Raw genomic sequence first — 16,310 nt, forward strand, 5'->3', positions numbered from 1 at the left:
CCTTGTTGTCTTCATCTTATATCAAAGGCTCAGAGCCCCTGTGGGGGAAGGGCCTGATTCCCCGTCCATTTTACAGATCTGGAAATTGAGCCCTGGGTAAGTCACTCAACTTAATGACTGTGGATGTCGAGGACCTTGACTTCTCTCTCATGAAACTGGCTCATTTTCCGAGTGTCTCCTCTGAGTGGACACTGTGCCAGTGCCAGGGGGTGATGGTGACCAGCCACCATGGGCCTAAAAAGGGCAAAAATTGGGGGTCCCTTGGGAAATGTTAAATAAGACCCAGGCTTCAGAGAGACCAGGTTGATGACCCCTGTGCCATGTGTTGGTGGCATGATGGGACTGCTCTTTCCTACCAGGGGACAAGAGTACTTGGGGACTGTGGTCAGGGTTCAAAGGGGTAGGAAATGCCCGTGGGGTTAGGGAGGGCTTACTGATGGAGAGAAGAGAGGTTCCCATGGTAAAGTGTGGTTGTCACCCACAGGTTGCCCAACATCCTGGCCCACTCAGAGATGTGGAATGGAGGCTCCAGAGTCCAACTGTTCTGCCCCAGCTGCCAGGGACCAGCCAGCTCCTGCACCTGGGCCCCCAGGGCCCCCAGCTGGGCAGGCCTCACCTCACCTGACTCTGAGTCCTGTCATCTTGCCACCAGAGCAGGGCCTGCCCTCCACCGTGCTCCTGAAGGCCCTCCCCATTCCACTGTACCACACGGTGCCTCCTGGAGGCCTCCAGCCACGAGCCCCTCTAGTGACAGGCAGCCTGGATGGGAGCAGTGTGCCCTTCATCCTCAGTCCCCTGCTCCAGACTGAAGGGCCTGGCCCCACCCAGGCAGGCAAGCCAGCTGCCCCAACACTGACAGTGAACATTGTGGGTGCCCTGCCTGTCCTGTCCCCAGGCCTGGGGCCCACACTGGGCAGCCCAGGAAAGTCACGGAATGCCGGCAGGTACCTCTGCCCACACTGTGGCCGGGACTGCCTGAAGCCCAGTGTTTTGGAGAAGCACATCAGGTCCCACACGGGTGAGAGGCCCTTCCCGTGTGCCACCTGCCATATCGCCTTCAAGACCCAGAGTAACCTCTATAAGCACAGGCGGACACAGACTCATCTCAACAACTCCCGGCTATCCCTGGAGTCTGATGGGGGTGGGAGCAGCCTCCCAGAGGAGGGGGACAGGGTTGGAGATCTCTCCACAGCAGATGGCAGCGGGGAGAGTCGGAACCAGAGGATGGGTGAAGGAGCACCAGAGACACCCCTCTCCCCAGATGCCCCTCTGTCCCTTGTTGCCAAGAACCAAGGTGTGAAGGCGGAAGCTGCTTCCTGTCCAGGGTCCACACTTGCCCACAGAGAGACCTCTCTGGACTCCACCCAGATGGCGTCACCTGGGATCTTGCTGGCCAGCATGCAGCCCCCGCGGAAGCTGCCAGAACTGAAGTCGTGCTCCCTGCAACGGCAGCAGGAGGCTTCCTCCGAGAAGCCCGGGGAAGCCAAGGTCCCAGAGGGCCGACTGAGGAAATGCGAGAGTACCGATTCAGGCTACCTGTCCCGCTCGGACAGTGCCGAGCAGCCGCCTGTCCCCTCCAGCCCCTTGCACAGCCTGTCGGAGCACAGCGCCGAGTCCGAGGGGGAGGGAGGCCTGGGCACGGGGTCTGGGGGCACCAGGGCTGAGCCGGGAGTGCCAGGGAGCAGCCTGGAGCTGGAGAAGAAGCGGCTGGAGGAGCGCATCGCCCAGCTCATCTCGCACAACCAGGCTGTGGTGGACGACCCCCAGCTGGACCACGTGCGGCCCCGCAAGACCGTCCTGTCCAAGCAGGGCAGCATTGACCTGCCCATGCCCTACACCTACAAGGACTCCTTCCACTTTGATATCCGGGCCCTGGAGCCTGGCCGCAGGAGGGCGGCCCTCAGCCCCGCCCACTCTACCTTCACCCCTCTGGACAAGTTACGGCCCCTCTTCTTCCACTCTGTCCCCACTCAGCTGTCCACCACTGTGGAATATGTCCCCATCACGAGGAGCAATTCACTGCCTTTTGTTGAGGGCTCCAGGACATGGCCCGAGCCGCGGGCCCTGAAGGATGCCTGCCCCAGGACACAGAAGCCCCTGAGCCCCAGGCCCACCCCAGCCCGGCTGGGCTGCCGCTCTGGGCTGACCTTGGCAGATGTCCCCAGTGGCCACCCCCGGGCCCTGGTCAGACAGGCTGCCGTGGAAGACGTGCCATGTGCCCTTGCTGGAGACACCCCGGCCCTCACGGAGGACCCTGGTGGAAAGAGAACTGTCACAGCCGCAGGGGCAAGCTGGAAGGGCAGAGCGACCAGTAAGAAGGGTGGCCAGCGGAAGCTGAAGATGTTCTCCCAGGAGAAGTGGCAGATGTATGGGCACGAGACGTTCAGGAAGCTCTACCAGAAAGTGAAAAGCAGCCACCAGGGAGGCCAGAAAGCCAGGGAGGTGAGAGTGGGCTGTGGGACAGACCCGGCCCTTCCTGCCCAGGAGGAGGCAGTGGGGGGTGAGAGCACAGTTCCATCCCAAGACAGCAGGACTCCCATCCTTGAGGGTATTTCTGCAGAGGCCAAGCCAGAGTCTTGGGGAAGTCTGCCAGCCCCTGAGGGATCCTTGGAGACTGAGCCTCCTAAGCAGAGAAAGGCAGAAGCCAGAGTAGGAGGCAGTGACCAGCCCAGGGCAGCGTCTTCCCCAACCCTCAGTAGCAGAGGATCACCCCATTCAGGCAACAGGAGCCCTCTGCTTCCTCCAAATGAGGGGCTAGAAACAGGATGGCAGCTGCCTCCAGCACCTGGGCCACTCCAAGGAGGTGACCTAGGAGTGCCCAGGCTGGCTTTGCCAGCTTCCAAAGTGGAAGGGGGCATTCCGGGTGCGGGAGGCATGCAGGAGACTGGTCCTTGCACCCAACTTGTCCTGAGACGGCCCAGTGGTAACTCTGGGGAGCCCTGGCCTGCAGAGGACAAGCATCCCTCAGAAAGAAAGAAGCTGAAGGTGGATGAGCAGGGGCCCCTGGAGCAGCCAGGACTCCTGGGAGCAGAGACCCCTGGTGGTCCTGTGCAGGCTTCCTCCGTGCCATGTCAGAAGCAGGATGGTGACCATGGGGAGATGCCAGGGGGGACACATGGGAGTGCCCATCTGGTGGCTGAAGCCCTGGACTCTTCTGATGCCTCCTCAACTGCTCCTGTTGCTTCCCCAAGCTGGGCAGGGCCAGGAGACAAGGAGCCCACATCGCTTGCTGCTGCTAAGGACCGGGGCCACCACTCCCATCTGGGTACTCCACCTCAGGCTCCTGGTGTCCTTGCTGCTCTGGCAGAGGGCGCCTTTCCCCCCAAGTACCTTCTTAAGGTACCTCAGGGAGAGATCCCCTCGGCACTGCTTGCCACCCAGAGGCCACAGCAGGGTCAAGACTCTCTCTGCACAATTGGGCCACCTGAGGAACAAGCATCCCTTGTTGGACCAGGACTGGGGACACCCTGGTCCCTCAGCACAGGCTCAGGCCCAACCTCAGGTGGGGCAGATGGCATTCTGGAGCACCCCAGCTGGTCCAGGCCAAGAGATGGAGGACAAGAGTCTCAGATGGGAAGGGAGAAGAGAGAAGGGACAGACAGCAGAGTGCCAGCAGCCAGGGAATCTCCTGGCTCAACCACAGGGCCCCACTGGGAAATGACCTCCTTCCCAGACACCCCCTCGTATGATGCCCACGTGGCCCAGGATGCAGGAAGTGAGGTGCACGCCATTCATCGTCTTTGCATGGGCAGTACATTGGCAAGGTCCAGGACATCTGAGGGTGTCCTGAATCTGTGGACTCCCAGTGGGGACCTGGGGGGCCCTCATGAGCATGCCCCAGAAAGCCTGTCTTCAGAGCCACCGGCACTACGCACCCCCTGCTGCTCCCTGCAGCCTGGTTCCTTCCTCAGGGCTCTCACCAGGCCCCAGGGTATGTCTCTGAGCCAGCCAGAACGGGCCCTGTCACTTCACTTAGGGACGCCCAGGAGCTGTGGGGCCCAGAGCCCCTTCCCCTCTCTGAGAGCTGAGCCCCGGCTCACATGGTGCTGCTTGAGCCGCAGCCTGCCTCTGCCCATGGAGCAGAAGGAGAAGGCCGCTTCAGTGTACGAGGCTCTCCACTTCCCTGGGGGCAGGCTCCAAGATGCAGGTCCTGACGCCCTGCCCGTGAGCAACCGAGGAAGGACCAGGAGGAGCCCTGGAGGAGGAGAGCTGGTGCAGACACCTCAGGTAACTCCCAGTTTCGCCCTGGGCTGGGGGCTGACGGCATGCTCCATAGACAGGGTCTCTAAAGAGAAGGGTGAGGGTGAAGCAGCCCCTGTCCCTCCTGCAGCAGCGCTGTCCATGATAATATCTTGGCCTGCTCCCAAGGGAGGTGGGGCTGCCACATACAGGGCAGGAAAGAATAAAGCCCCCAGTGCAAGCAAAACAAAAGAAAGTCATAAAAAGATAAATTTCAAAGTGAAGAATCACTATACTGGAGACTGCAGGCTTGCAGCCAGCTCTCCTGCCTTCTGGGTGGAGCCTGGGGTGGGGGGTGGCATCTTTGTCACCCTGAGGGTGCAGGTCAAGGAGAAACATGTTGGAACCGAGGAGATCCAAGGTCCAGTCTGGCTCTTCTCCTTCCCATCGGTGTGAGGGTCCTGAGGAGAGGGACTCAGGAGGGAAATGGGCCCTGGTGGCCCCAGGCTCCATGTGAAGCTGGACTTTCCTCTGTGGAGTCAGCCCCGGTGGGTTCTGGAAGATGTGTTCAGGCACACCCTGCCATCACCTTGTTGAGTCCCCATATAAGTTAGGCCATTTGTCCATGTAGCATTTCTGTGTTTCATGTCCATGGACAGACGTCCATCTGCAGAGAGAACCCCTGAGGGCTGCCCATCACGAGGGCTTTGAGTAATGTCATGCCAACATGCCTGGTATTTTCAGCTCTCCAACCCAATAGTCCCAGGGATGAGGTCCCAGGACCAGCCATCTGATCCAGAAAGGAAGAAAGGACTGTTTCGCAGGAGGGTGAAGACATCTCGTGGGAACAGCAAGCAGAAAAGGCTGAAGATCAACCCCAAAAGGTAGGACTGTGGCCTCCTCCATGCTTTCCGCACATGCCCGAAGTACAACACAGTTAAGCTCAAGGAGAACTTGACATGGGACTCAGAGAGCATCTCTGTGCTCCGAGAAAGAGCTCCAGCTTCACAGGGCATGGAGCTGCACAGTTGAAGGACTGAGTTGTCCTCCCAGCAGCCCATATACTTTGCCATCTGTATGGTTTTCAGTGGTGACTTTCTAAGACCAGGAATATAGCAAATATCTGAGATAACTGGGTTGGATACACTTCCATCCAATTTAAGTCCTGAAGAGAAAGCATGTTAATTATTTATAGCTTTTATTGCTTTCTAAAAAATTATGCAAACAATGTATGGCCTTTGCAGAAAAATTAGAAAATAAAGATAAGCAAAGGGAAGACAATAAAACAACCTAGTTTTCTGCCCTGGGAGCTAATTGCTGCTCATGTTTGGGAGTATGCCCCCAGCCTTCTCTTTGAGGCATATCCATGCACACACCCACCAATGCAAGCCCGAGGATGGCAGGTTCTAAGACCACTCTTCCCTCATCTCATTATTTGGTCATCTTGCTCCTTTGCTCAAAATCCTTCCCATTCCATACAAGGTAAAAAGAAAGCTCTCTGCCAACCCTAATCCCCTACTATGTCCACCCCCTGAGCCTTCCTGGGCTCATTGCCCCATGATCTCCTTTTCTCCCATTCCATGTGACCAGGTCGACCTCTGCCCTTACTTATTCTCGAAGCCACCCTCTGAACCAGGACCCTAATATCTGTATGACAGGTCCCTCCCTTGAATGCTCTGGGCCTTCTCTGATCTAACCAAACCCAACCCCCAGTCTATGTGCTCCTCAGCGGTGACTCCAGCTCCTAACTCTCCCCCATTTCTGCTGGAACCCTCAGGGGCTGGAGTGCTCAACTCCTTCCAGTCATCTGCAGGACCACGAGCTGGAGCTGATCCAGGCACAGTGGCTCTGTGCACTCATGCCTTCTCCCTAGTCCTCCTCGCCACACCCCGAACTCTAGGAGACAGGCTCATCATTAGTCTCACTTTCTCAAGAGGAAACCACGACTCAGAGAGGTCTGATTTGAGCTTGCCAGTTGCCTGTTTTCTGGAATTTTCTTGCAGTGCTAAGTAGAACCCAACAGCTCTGGGGAGGGCCTCAGATTCTCTATTGCTAAAGGGTGATGAAGGTGACACCGTCCCTGGAGCCTGCTAAGAGGATGGAATCTCCATGCTGTGCCAATTCACGTCCTGTCCTTCCCAATGTCCATCATTTTTTGGACACATCCTTTATTCCATGGGTCATTCAGGCTCTTGTGATAGAAGCCCAAATCAGAGTGGCCCAAACAACAGAAGGCCCATTGCCTTGTGACACAGGCTTCCAGGCCTAACCATGAGCCCTGACCTAAATGGGTGGACTGAGGAGGGGCAGTCCCCCAAGGGAAGATTTGGATGCTGTCCTCAGAGGAAGGGGATGTGCATGCTGATGGACTGGAGTAGCTGCCTGTGGGTTCCGGGATCTCTGGGATGCTGGCACCTGGTTGTTACTCTCCTTGGCTTCTCACTAACATCTGAGTGACACTGACAAGCCCAAAGTCTCAGGCAGCAGCAGGAATGCAGAAGATGTGAGGAGAGGAAGCGGGGGAGGGGTCTCCTGGATGGTTGTACCTTCCCAAGACTTCAACCCATCGATTCCACAGTCAGTGTGCCCCTGCCAGCTGCCCACATGTGGATGCTCCAGGGGGACTTCCAAAAGAAGGCTGGGAAGCCCCACACTGGTGCCCCCAGAGGCCTGGAGATGTCTCTCCAGGATGCCTGGCAGAGCCAGAAGCAGCTGTGGGGCCAAATGCTGTGTAAGAACCTCATTAGGCCAGTTCTGACACTTTTTAGCCACATAGTAAAAATCTAGTTTCACCAAAAATCTGGATTTCTCGCTCCTTTTGACTGTTAGAAGCTCTGAAGACACCAGAGCTGCCTCTTGCATGGTGACAGCTGGCTGGGGCTGAGCACTGGCCACCCTTGATGGGAGAGAGATGTGCTTTCCAGCTTGCCGCAATCCCCACCTCTCCCCACTGTCATCTCAGTTACATTGTCTACCTGGCCCTCATAGGCATTTGGGTTTGCAGATCTTGCTCTAACAGTTGGCTTTGTGGGAGAGGGAGGTCCTCAGCAAGAGCCTGTGGAGGAAACACGAAGGGACAGGGTACAGTGGCACAAGGAGGTTTGAGTGAGGACCTAGAGCTCCATCTGGCAGCCCCCGAGTATGTGGAATGAGGATGGAGATTTTTGTATCTACCAAACATTATTGGTTAATCTTGAGTCACTCACCTCTATTCCTTTATTGGCTCGTGACTGTCCTTTCATTTAATTCCAGTTTGGGGGCCATCGTGCTTGCTGGTTCCCCTACTTCTACTAGCCTGCCCACCTCTGGCTCCTTGCCTGCTGCCCCGCCCTGTCTCAGCAGCATAGCTGTGCCTGGGCGGCTCCCTTCTGCTCTCCTACCATTGTCTGGCTGGATTTCCTTCCAGCATCCCACTGTCTTCATTGGCCTGTTTGGATACCCACTAGCCAGTTCCCAACAGAGCGTGAGCCTTTGTGTCCCCGGCACTCAGAGCAGTGACCGGCACTAGAGACTGTTAGATATTATTGTGTGTTCAGTATTCATTGAACTTGGTGAATATGGATTGAGAGCTACCCGAGTTCTCTATTGCTATGTAACAAATTACTGTAAGACTCAGTGGCTTTGAACAAGAAAGCCTTGTGATTTCTCAAAATTTCTGTAGGCTGAGGATTTAGGAGTGGCTTAGCTGGTGTTTCTGGTGTGGGTTCCCTCATGGAGGATGCAGTCAAGGTTCCCATTAGGTCTGCAGGCTTCTGAAATCTTGATGGGGGCTGGAGGACTCATTTTCGACTGGCTCCCCCATGGTGCTGGTTACCGGCAGGAGGCCTCAGTCTCCCACCCCACGTGTATTCTCTCCATGGATAGCTGGGGCATCCTTCCAGCATGATGACCAGCTGCTTAGAGCAAAGATCAGAGAGGGCATAGCGAAGCCACAGGGCCTTGGAAGTCACATTTCTGCTGTTTCTGCAATATCCTATTTGTAACCCAGGCCAACCCTATTCCTCATAGGAGGGAAGTGACAACCAGAAGGAGTTGGGGACCATCTTGGAGTGTACAAAGTAGGATATGGTTCCTTCTCTCAAGGTGCTCCTGGTCCAGGAAGGGAGTGAGGGATGGAGGTAAATGGAAACAACCATGAAATAAAGCAGGCTGGGGTAAGAGGAGAACTGTGGGTCCCAAAGTGAGCTGGCTACAGAGACATGAATTCCAGTCTTAAGCAGATGGCCCCATGTGCAGGCCAATGTTTTATATTCTTCACATATAATAATTAACCCATTTAATTCTGAAAACAGCCTCGTTGGGGCGTGCAGGAGGCAGAATTCTAAGATGGTCCCTAAGATTACCACCGCCTAGTGGGCACACACTGAATCACCCTCTTCTTGGGTATGGGTAGATCTAAACTAACCAGAGAGGGTGTGAAGATCAGAAGTAGAAGAGATCCGAAAACCTGGAAGTGCAGTTGTTGTTCTCCTGTTGCTTTGAAGGGGCAAAGTAGCCTGTTGGTGGAAATGGCAGGTGGCCTCAGAAAGCCGGGGCAGCCCCCCTCTGATGGTCAGCAAGAAGATGAGGACTTCGTTCTCACAGCTGCAGCTGAGCAGGTTGTTCTAATAGTCAGGGAGCATACAAGGTGACCTTGAGCTCTGGGAAGCCATGTGGCCTGGCTAACCTCTGATTTTAGCCTTGTTGTATCCTGAGCAGAGAATGCAAGTAAGCTGGGCGCAGACACCTGAACTTCAGGAGCTGAGAGGTCATGGGTGATGCTGTGTGTGGCTGGATTTGTGGTAGCATGTCATGCAACACAGGGAACTAAACACACAGCTGCCATGTTCACCTCTGAGAACGGAGACCCAGAAAGTGGAGGGACATGCATTGAGGCCACACAGCTAGTTAGGGCAAGCTAGCCCTCAGGCCAAAGCACTGGCATGGGAGTTGGATTGAAGAGGCTCCTAGTGAAGATGCCTCCAGGTTGGAGCAGGGACCCTTCACTCAGGCCTGTTATGTGGTAACGACTCGGTTCACTGCTGTTTATTTTTCGGTTAAAAGGTGGAACCAATGTAGATTGATGATGCCTTCATTGTGCAGGTGGGGAAGTGAGGCCCAGAGAGAAGGACAGGCTTGTCAAGGGTCCTGCTGTGAGCCCAAATCTGGGGCATGTGTCCACACCCCTCAAGACTATTGTTTTGCAGCTCTAACACCAGCAAGAAAGGGAGACCTCGGGGCAGAAGGAGTGGGTAGGGATGACTGTCTCAGGCAGAGGCTGCCACACTGGCTCCCAGTGAGGCCAGAACCCTCAGACAGGCATGAGGTGGCCTGGGCTGCTGGCCTGATCTCACAGGGAGCGCTGTGCTACCTGGCAGCACCTGGCAGGTCATCCACCTTGAAGCAGATGAAGAAAGCACCAATTCTGTGGTCTTCCTTCCAACAACTTTGGACATTTGGAGCAGATTGTAAGAAGTTTTTTCTTGTTTGTGGTTCTTAAAAAGTTTCTCTGGCAGAGAGATTTCCATTGTTCATCCTACAGATAAAGAGCTGTGTGGTTCAGAGGATACGCTGGTTTCTATGACAAGTTACAAGTCACCACTTTGTGGCTTAAAATGGCACCCATTTATTATCTCAGAGGCCTGGGCATGGTTCAGTTGATTCCTCTGCTGCAGTCCTACAAGGCCCGCATCGAAATGTGGACTGGGCCATGCTCTCATTTGCAGGCCCGACTGGGAAGGTTGTAATCCCAAACTCCCTCAAATTGTGGGCAGAGGTTGCAGTTCTGAGGCATGGGGTTCACAGCAGCTTGCTTCTTAAAGGTCAGCAGCAGAGACAGAAGGTCTTTGCAGCCTCAGGTCTCTGATCTCTAAACCCATTGCCGAAGGGCTCCCCAGAGTAGGCAAAGCCCTCCCAGGGACTTTAATTACAGCAAATTGATAAGGGACTTTCATTACATCAGCCAGGTACCTTCACCTTTGCCATCTTTTATAGGCATCGAGTCACAGCTTCTCCCACCCTTGAGGAGAGCAAGGAGAGGAGATCATACAAGATGAAGTGTCTGCCACAGTGGCCTCCTCAAGCTCACATAGCTAGCGGAGAGAGGATCATGCCCAAGTGTCTCTATCCTTGCCACTCAGAAGCAATGCTGAGACTTATGATGTTAATGTCTGGACAGGGTCCGGGAGATGGCCCTGGGTGAGGGGAAATGGTTCTTTACACACCTCTCCCAAGGTGCTGGTTCTGTCTCACTTGGCCTGTGCAGATGTGACCAGGGAGCTGCCATTGTTGGACTCCCAGAAGCCTCAAGGGTCATCAGGTTTCTGGTGATGGAATTGCCTGGATGTCAGAGCCTCTCAGAGAAATGGCTGTCCTTCAGAGGGCCTGGAGCTGGGGCCCAGTTCTGGGTGGTAGCGTTGGGATGATGCTGAAAGGGCCCCTCATCTGCCAGTGTGTCACACTCATGCTCAAGGCCACACAAGGAGTAGCTCAGTTCTGCTCCTCAGAAGGGCTCTGCATGTTGAAGCCAACCCAAACCCACTTTTAACATGGTAGTTTATGGCTGATTTATAAAGAAGTCAAGAGTGACACAGGAGTTGTTTCATATGCATTGACTTTGTGGATAACCACACAGGAATATTTTCCTGATGAAGTATGGGGCCTCTTTGTACACCTGCTTGCTTGTCTGGGTTAGTTTTCTATTGCTGATATAACACATCGCCAGACATAGGGTGTTGTTTTAATGACAAACATTCAGTAATTACTTTAGAGTTCTGAGGGCCAATATTCCAGCATGGAGATTGCCGGATCCAAGTTGGGGTGTCACAGGCTGCACCCTTCTGGAACCTCTGGGGGAGAATTGTGTCTGTTGGCTTGGGTTGGGTACAGGATTCAGCCTCTCCGCTGGTAGCTCAGGTCTTCCTTCTTGTGCTTCATCCTCCCCGCAGACACAATCCTCTGCCTCTTTTTTCATTGATAAGCCCTCATGTGATTACCTAGATTAGGCTCAACTGGAAAATCCGGGATAATCACCAGTGTGAGGTCAGTGTCCTTTAAACACACCTGTAAATTCCCTGTTGCCATATAAGGTCATGTATTCATAGGTCTGGGGACTAGGACATGGACACCTTTGTGGGGGCATTATTCTGTCTGTCACTCTATCTATCCATCTACCACCCCCATGTCTACAGGTATCTACCTACCCATCTCCCTAGATCTATCATCTATCAATTATCTGTCTGTATCTCACCTACGTATCATCTATTTATCCAATATCTATCAATTATCTATCATCTAGGATTCTGCCTATCATCTATCAATCATCTGTCACCTGTGAATCCAGCTATCACCTGTCTATCATCTGAGTATCTGCCTATGTCCATCAATCACCTCTCCATCACCTATGGATGCGCCTATCGCCGATCAGTCATGGTCTGCCACTTGCGTTCTCTCCTCAGAGAGTGAAAGAACTTGTGTCTTGGGTCTGCGTATCTATGTGTCTGCCGTTTCTGCTTCAGTTGTCTTAATTTCTATGGAAAATGAAATCCTGTAGCAGAGATTTCCCAGTGGGCCAGAGCTCATGAATGATAAAATTCATGCATCAGAGTATCTGTTCTCTTTTCCTTTTTTTTTTTTGAAAAATAAAAAATATGGGGAAATTTAGAAAGAAAAAATACCAAACTTCTGGCAAATGACAAAAACAAAATTAACAAACATTAACATCATTTCACATTTTCCTCCAAGCCTTAAAATAAAATAAATGAAACATTACCACAGGTATTATATATAATATAATAAGTAAATAAAAAATTGAATATAAATAAATAAATCATTACCATATGCATTACATATAATATGTAGAAAAGGAAAATAAAATCAAAAAAATAATGAGGTAGTTTCATGTACTTCACTCAAATCGTGTCAATCCATGATTTCATATGTCATCTAGAAAGTGATGTATTCATCACCACCTAGAGCATTGCTTTGTGCGTTTGAAGCACATCATAAACCTGCAGCAGTTAGGATCCATCAGCCTGAATTTCTAGCTCAGCATTATGCTTTTGAAGATCCTATGGTGTGAGGACACACAGGCCACCCTCCACTTGTCTTCGCTGGGGATTTTCACCCCTAGGGTGAGGTCCGTCACTGCTCATTGGAGCTCATTGTTGTCAGGTTTTGATGACAGGCATGCGTCACAGGACCCTACATATGCCTCAGATTTGTACAGGCCACCCTCCACTTGTCTTCGCTGGGGATTTTCACCCCTAGGGTGAGGTCCATCACTGCTCATTGGAGCTCATTGTTGTCAGGTTTTGATGACAGGCATGCTTCACAGGACCCTACATATGCCTCAGATTTGTACGGGCTCTTTGCCTGTTGGAGACACTAGGTAGGTTTCCTGTGTGTCCACTGTGATGCGCTTGTCTGTACTCCGCATCTCACCCTCTCATTCTGTTCTGAACTTGAGACCTTCCTTCTGGGAATGTTTCCTTCTGCCTAAAGCATATCACTTAGGGTTTCTTGAGGTGAGAAAGCACTCTCTGTTTTTATTAGCTTGAAAATACATTTATTTCATCATCGTTGTTGAAAAATATTTCTGCTGCTCACAGTTCCGGGGTGACTGAGCTTCATCTGGGCACATCAAAGCCGTCATGGTGTGGCCCCTGGTTTCCATTTGGTATTGGAGGAGTCAGCTATTACTCAGCCACGTCTCTGCTTTTCAAAGTCTTTTCTCTCTGGCCACTTTTAAGATCTTCTTTTAATCTTTGGTGTTCCACAGTTTTACTTTGATGTGTATAGGTGTACATGGCTTTTTATGTATTCCATTAGGAATCCAGGGAGCTTTTACGGTTTGTGAATTCATATCTCACTAGAAAAGTCTCAGCTGTCAGTCTTCAAACACTGTCACCCCCCCACCCCCATTCTCTTTCCTCTGTTTCTGAAGCATTGAAATAATGTACCTTAGACTTTATCTTTCATCTATCTCTCTTTTACTTTTATCAACTTTATTTCTTTCTGCTATAATCTGGATACTTTGTTCAGAAGTATCTTTGAAATTTTGCTAGTGTTCTTAATCTACTGAATTACTTTTTGTAAAGTTTTATTGAAATATAATTGAGAAAAAAGAAATATAATTGAGTTTTAATAAATTGCACCTATTTAAAGCATACAGCTTACCAAGTTTCAACACATGTATACACCTGAGAAACTAAAAATACTATCAAGATAATGGACATACCCATTCCCTCCCAAAGTCTCCTCTTCCCCTTTGTAATTCTTCCCTCTTGCCCACCGGCTGCCTCCCATCCTCAGTAACAACTGATATACTTTTTGTCATTATAGATTAGTTTGTTTTTCTAGACTTTATAGAAATGGGAATACATACATACATATGTATACACTGTATACTGTTCTTCTGTTTTGGCCTCATGGTTTTCAGTCGGCATGATTATTGTGAGACTTGTCATGTTGTTGAGTATGTCATTCCTTTGTTTTATCAAACAGTGTGCCACTGGGAGGACATGCCACAGTTTGTTCATTCACTTGTTGGCAGACATTGGTTTGTTTCAGTTTGGGACTGATACAAAGGAAACTCTGCATGCCCATATTCAGATTGTATAAGCACACCTGCTCTAACCTCTCTGGAGGAAGCTCCTGACCCTGGACTGGCTGGGCCACATGGCAGGGGCACCGTTCCCTTTTCCTGGCACATGTGAGGCCCTAGGTTCCATCCCCTGCTCTGCAATAAATAAATAAATAAAATAAAGAAGCAGAAGAAGCTGCCAAATTGATTTCCAAAGAGGCTGCGTACTTTCCATATTTGCACTGGCAGTGTGTGAAGGAGAGTGCCAGCTTCTTCACATCCCTGGTGATGCTTAGCATGGCCATTCTTTACAGTTTCAGTCATTTAAATAGGTGTGTAGCAGTAGCTCCTTATACTTAGAATTTGCTGACGATATTGCGCACCTTTTCGTGTGCTGATTTACCATTTGTCTATCTTCTTTGGTAAAGTCTTTGTTCAAATCTTTTTCCCATTTAAAAAATGAGTTGTTTATTTTTTTACTGTTGGTTTTGAGAATTCTTTATATATTCTAAGTCCTTTCCCAGTCATGTGATTTGAAACTGTTTTCTTCCTGTGCGTGGCTTGTCTTTTCCTCTCCTTTAACAGTGTTAAAGAAGTTGCATGCATCTTGAATTTGGATAAAATTATTTTTTGTTGATTTGCTTTCAGTGCCCTAACTAAAAATGTGTGTCTAACCACGGTCACTTCTCCTGTTTCCTTCTAATGCTTTGTACTTTTAGGCTTTATATTTAGGCCTATGATCCATTTTCATCTATTTTATATAATTCTTAAGATGTCAGATGGATTGTTTCAGCACCATTTGTTGATCTATTTGTCCATTTTAATGTGAATACCATGCTGCCTGGACTAGGCCACCTGATTTTAAGACTTATTATGATGCTAAAGTAGTCAGGACAGTGTGGTATTTGCATCAGAATAGACCAAGATCAATGGGATAGAATAGAGAGTAGGGAAAGGAACCACAAGTATTTGGTCAATTGAATTTTCATAAAGGTTTAAAGAGGAGTGGTGGGGACACACCTGCTCTTTCCAACAAATGCTGCTGGACCTAGATAGCTTCCCCATCAATGAGTGGGGCCTCCGAGGCATACCTCACCTGCTCCTCTCCTTTCAGGGACTGCTCCAAAGCCACTGGCCACCAGTTTATGCAGTATTTTATTTGGGGTGGTGAGCAGACTGCCATCATGCATCTTAAGCCCAAGTCACCCCAGCCTCTATTGCAACAGCCTCTTAATTGACACCCCTGCTTCTATTGTTCTACTGAGTTTTAAATTCAGTTGTTAGTGGATAGTATGCTTTATTTCCAGAAATTTCCATTATTTTCAAATCTGCTTGTCAATTCTGATCTCTTAGTCTTTACTCTTATTTTCAATTTCTTTTTTTAAACACACTTACTATTGTGCGTTTGTTAATGCCTACATGTGGCATCTCCGCACGTGGGGCTCGGCTTTATGTATCAGCTTCCTCTTAAGGTAACTTGGTTCTTTGTCTGTTTGAGGGTTTTTGAACTGTGAGCTGATGTTTTTGGAACTTTGACACTGGGTTGAAGATAGATTTCTGCGGTAAATATTTGTTTTGCTTCTGCTAGGTGCCTGGGGGCCCTACCAGACGCCACTTTAAATGAAATTCCTGGCTTTAGATTTTTTTCCAGTCTTCTGTGCCTTGTGAATTCAGTTGCAAGCCCACGTGCGGCTGTTTTATCCTTCTGAAATCAACAAGAGAGTCTTCTCTCCTGCACTCAGTTGAAGGTCTGAGTTGGGAGTGTTTTTGAGGTCTGTTGGGCAGGCAGTGGGGTGGCAGTATTTAGCCCTAGTTTACCCATGGGTTGGCAGGACCTTCAGAGGGCTCAGCTCTAAGCAGGAACTGAGGTTGTCTTCTACTCTACTCTCACCTGGGCACATTCTGGGCTGATGATAGACAAATGCCCTCCAAGATAAGGCGAGCTTGCCCATCCAGGTCTCAGTTTTCCCTTTACCTTCTATAAAAATATTTTTTTTAAAAATCAATGCATTTAGATGTTTACAAAATTTTTACAATTTAATCTGCATTTTCATTTGTTTTCAATAGAAGGGTGAACGTGGGGGTGATATTCAATCTGAGTACTTAGCTCACTCTACTGTTGGAAATGGAATTCTTTTTAAAATCTTGCCTATGATTCTTTTGTCATTAAGAAGTTGTGTTGTTTGGTTTCCTTTTTTTTTTTTTAACTGAATCTCACTCTGTTGCCCATGTTGGCCTCCAACTCCTGGGGCTGACCTTGTCTCCCCGTGTCAGTGTGTATGTACATCACCACGCCTGGCAAGAAGTCCTGCACCTCGATGTATTCACAGGAACTGGCCTTTTCCCTTGTAACTGTTAGTTTGGGGTCTTACTTAAGAAATCTCTCCTTACTCTCAATCTCCCTAAATCACAAATATACAAATATATTCTCTTCTGTTTTCTTATATGAGTATATATGCATTCATACACACACACACACACACACACACACTTGACTAATATATATATAATTATATATTATAATTATATATATATATATATATATATATACTGTCTCTTATACACATAT

The 16,310-nt window shown here is 50.1% G+C and overlaps 1 protein-coding gene across 4 annotated transcripts in view; it reads left to right on the forward strand.

Annotated features, from left to right (window-relative positions):
* Znf831 (zinc finger protein 831) overlaps positions 1 to 16,310 on the forward strand; it is a 104,192-nt gene that overhangs the window by 38,589 nt on the left and 49,293 nt on the right. For 3 of the 4 annotated variants that reach the window (XM_048810895.1, XM_048810896.1, XM_048810894.1), the window contains 2 exons: positions 485 to 4,227; positions 4,924 to 5,063. In XM_048810895.1, coding sequence (XP_048666852.1) covers positions 520 to 4,227; positions 4,924 to 5,063 — 3,848 coding nt within the window. In that variant the 5' untranslated portion in view covers positions 485 to 519. Of the gene's footprint in view, positions 1 to 484; positions 4,228 to 4,923; positions 5,064 to 5,956; positions 11,891 to 16,310 lie in introns of those variants that run through there. The other variant, XM_048810897.1, reaches the window with a different exon arrangement.

Source organism: Marmota marmota, unplaced genomic scaffold, assembly GCF_001458135.2.
Source record: "Marmota marmota marmota unplaced genomic scaffold, marMar, whole genome shotgun sequence".
NCBI lineage: Eukaryota > Metazoa > Chordata > Mammalia > Rodentia > Sciuridae > Marmota > Marmota marmota.